The sequence below is a fragment of the Coturnix japonica genome, chromosome 2 (assembly GCF_001577835.2).
Source record: "Coturnix japonica isolate 7356 chromosome 2, Coturnix japonica 2.1, whole genome shotgun sequence".
Lineage (NCBI taxonomy): Eukaryota > Metazoa > Chordata > Aves > Galliformes > Phasianidae > Coturnix > Coturnix japonica.
In genome coordinates, this window is record NC_029517.1 from 40,928,502 (window position 1) to 40,932,366 (window position 3,865).

The 3,865-nt window shown below is 43.1% G+C and overlaps 1 protein-coding gene across 3 annotated transcripts in view; it reads left to right on the forward strand.

Annotated features, from left to right (window-relative positions):
* Positions 1 to 3,676, forward strand: part of FBXL2 (F-box and leucine rich repeat protein 2) — a 42,617-nt gene extending 38,941 nt beyond the window's left edge. For 2 of the 3 annotated variants that reach the window (XM_015854168.2, XM_032442427.1), the window contains exons 14-15: positions 1,085 to 1,301; positions 1,699 to 3,676. In XM_015854168.2, the coding sequence (XP_015709654.1) occupies positions 1,085 to 1,301; positions 1,699 to 1,982 (501 nt within the window). In that variant the 3' untranslated portion in view covers positions 1,983 to 3,676. The remainder of the gene's footprint in view (positions 1 to 1,084; positions 1,302 to 1,698) is intronic. The other variant, XM_015854169.2, reaches the window with a different exon arrangement.
* Positions 3,677 to 3,865: the final 189 nt, after the last annotated feature.

Genomic DNA, 3,865 nt, shown 5'->3' on the forward strand with positions numbered 1-3,865 from the left:
ACACATGGCACAAAAAATAAAAGGCCATATCTCCTTATTCTATAGATTTCAAGCAAAAGTCTTTGGAAATTCCATATTTCTAACACTCATTAACAAGTATGTGAAGTCAGACAGTTTTGCATATTTGTTTTAGAGTGTCCTCTGAACTCAGCTGTACATCTTGTATTGTTCCTTCAGCACCAAGTACAGTGTCTCAGGAAGGCTGAATGTTATAAGCTGCTTACTTCCTGGGATGGAAAACTTAATTAGCCGTCAGGCTGCTGCTATGCCAACAGCTCCTGTCCTTCCTCGAAACAGCGGGGCTGTTAGAAATGTTCTTTAACCCTGCAGCTGCTGACTGTTTCCAGACTGTGAGCCAGTTCAGATGCTGGAAGTTTCCTACGTGGAAGTGGATACAGGAGAGAACTTAAGTAGTCAGTGAGTTAATAGACTCACAGAATGTAAACGTAAGATAAAATGCTTTTTGACAGGAACAAACTTCTTATTTCTGTCACCTTCTGGAGATGGCACACAGCAGTTGTGGCGTTGCTCAGTCACTGCTGGCTGCTCAGTCTTGGTGAGTGAGTAAAATGGAATCAGCCAGAGGTGAGGGAAAGAGGACAGCTGCAGAGAGCCATCTCTCATCTGCCTTTCTGGCTGCTGGCTCACCTTTCTCCTTTGCAGGATATATAAACTCAGTCCTAGTGGCATACATGAAAACTGAATCTATTACAGTAGCTGTGAAAGTCACTCCTCGTGTGTTCTTGATCATCCTTTAAAGTCTCCTGCTTCTGGCACCCTTGATGTGCTGTTTGGACCTTTTGATGACCGAGGTATGCAACAATAGGTTGCCTCACTCAACAGGAGCATCATTAAGGAGTTAGCTCTTAAGCTCTACTACTCAATTGGAAGCAAGGTTAAAAATTAAGTACGGCCCTTCTTCTTCTGTTAACTAAACTGATTCTTTTCTTCTGGTTCTGGGTTTAAACTTTATATTCTTTGCAGGTTTAACCAGTGGAGTGAAAGATGCTGAAGATGACAGCTGGTGGCTGGAGGACTGACTCATTGAGAACTGTGCTGATATTCTTTACTTCTCTTGTTTCAGAGCTTATCTCACTGTGAACTCATCACTGACGATGGGATTCTTCATCTGAGCAACAGCACGTGTGGTCACGAGCGGCTGCAGGTACTGGAGCTCGATAACTGCCTGCTCATCACTGATGTGACCCTGGAACACCTGGAGAACTGCCACAACCTGGAGAGAATTGAGCTGTACGACTGCCAGCAAGTCACACGGGCTGGAATCAAAAGAATCCGAGTAGGTGCTGTGTGGGCCTGTTCTGGAGGGGGCACCCACGCCACTGATGCTTCTTGTGATTGTGGGAATAGCCCTGTATGTATCCCAGGAAAGGGAGGGCAGGAAACAAAATCTGAGCTCGTTCTTTTAGGTTCCTATCTGCGTTCCCACAGAACGTAGCTTTTCAATATGAGCAGCTTATAATTCTAGGTGCTTTTGCTATTGGAACTGTGTTTCTTTCTATATCTGTACAGTACGTACACATAGTATATTTAGGCAGCTGGAATGCAGGAATTACGTGTCAGGAGAAGAGGTTGGGGAATTTGATGATGCTTTTTGGCTAGCCAGCCTTAACGAGAGCTCATTTTTGGCCCTGTTACGCTTACTTCTCTCCCATTAAAATGTAGACTTCTCATCCACAGGCTCATCGACCCCACGTGAAAGTGCATGCTTACTTTGCTCCAGTAACTCCCCCTCCTTCGGTCGGAGGGAGCGGACAGCGCCTCTGCAGATGCTGTATTATTCTTTGACACGAAGTGCGACCACACGGCGTTTTTTGTTTGGTTTTCTTTTTGTTGCTGAAGAAAAGAACCGGACTGCAAGTAAGTCAGTGGAAGGAGTTGGTTTCCTGACTGTTATAATGGTGATGTTTGGTCATATCCAGTTTTGTGACAAGAAGAGCAGTTGTTTGTTTTTTTCCAGGTAAAAAGTCTTACTGTAATGTTCAGATGTGGATTAAGTCGGTGGTGCTTTGGTTTGTGCTAGTGACTCCTTCCTTCTGTTGGCATGAGAACTGAAGCGCTGTGTACGACGCGGGGGCGTTTCAGCATTACGGTATTTGGTGAACGTTCACTAACGTGGAAGTTAGTTTGTATCTGTAAGCACTGTTCAGCTTGAGCTCCAATGTAAGGTGGGGCTCAGGTCAGTCACGGGATGAAACCGAACCTGCTGTTCTGTAATATACGTGGCAGATTAAATATCAGGTTTAAGGACAAATCAGCTTTAGCAAACGTTGACCAAAAATGCAAGGTATTCATGTGCTCTTCCAGCAAAATAGCTTATACTTCTTCATGATCCTGCACTGCATTTAATGACATTAACAGGACATAATAGGTAATTTCAAAAGGTAAAAGATTGTACCTCATGATAACTGTACAAATACTTGTCAAATTTTTGAACTTGGTTCAGCTGAACTACAAGTTAGGATAAAGCTTGCCCGTCACTGAAGCACGTTTTATGCCCGATGCCATCAGCTGTTAAAAGGGGTTGGAAAGCCACTGAAATGGGCTGCCACAACCATCCGTGGTGCTTACTGTACTGCCATTACTGTGTCCTCAGTCACCTCATGTTTGTAATGGAAGGATGGAGCAGCTCTAGGAAGAGCGATGCACTGCTCGTGCTTTCCTAAGGTGAGGAAGCTACGTCAAGTTAAGCTGCAGGAACTGTGATGGAGTGGGGACTTCAGATCAAGCTGTTTGTCCCATGTAGGGATGCAGATGGGCAGATAGATCGATGGGCAGGAATTGAACCAAACTAGTGGTTTGCAAAGGCAGAAAGGCAAACTCTTCACATTTGGGTTATTGAAGAAGCTGTCAACTTTGGAATAATAACAAAAATTAAAATAATCCAAGTAAGTACGTAAGTATTTATTAACTCTTGAGGCCATGCTTTCCTCCTTAGTTTTCCAGTGCTAGAGGATTAGGTAGGTGAACTTTTTTTTTTATATAAGGCAACCTAATTATCTGAGATAGATAAGCTACTCAACAGCTCAGAAAGCTTTCCTGCCTAAGATTGATTGTGTGTGTTTATGTTTTAAGAGTTTGGGGCCTGTGAGTTTACTGAAACCTAACAGAAATACCGGCTTCATTAAAAAAGCCATCTGAGAAGCTCCTACTGGAGCCCTCTGGCATCTTCTCATAAATTCAGAACTACTTTTTACAAGTGATGTGAACATTAAGACCTCTGCGGACACCAACAACTGTGTTCCTTTCCCTGCTTCACCCATTCAGGGGTGGTGGGGATGGTAAATAAAGAGATCTCAACTTTAAGGATAAATACCATGATTACAGTACAAGTTTTTCTTTTCTACTGCAGAAGGAGGCCCATCAATCGGGGCTCATTTTGCTTGGTAGTAGACAATCAGTCTTAGATTCCCAGTAAAGCACTGCTGTAATGGAGAGTGAGTTTCAAGCAGATTTTATTCTCCACCGTACCATGGAAGCCATTGGTACCCCTTCATCCAAATGTGTTGCCTCCTTTTATTGGCTTTTTTTTTTTTTTTTTAAGAACATAATGAACCTTGTAAGTATGTCCATTGCATTAAAGATGTACAAAAACAAATGGAACTTCCTCCGGTATGGGGCACTTCAATAAATAAACAATCAGCTGATGTCAAATACAGATTTCCTTGGGAGTTTTTTCCAACTTGAATTTTCCTTTAGAAACAGGAGTGACTGCGGAGCTGCTCCGCCTCCGTTATGAACCTTTACCAACTACTCCGTGAGGGGAAGCGGTGCAGGCTCCAGGTTGTTACAGAAGTATCTCTAATAACTCTTCAAAAGCAGAAGGACAAATAAAAAGAAAAGCACA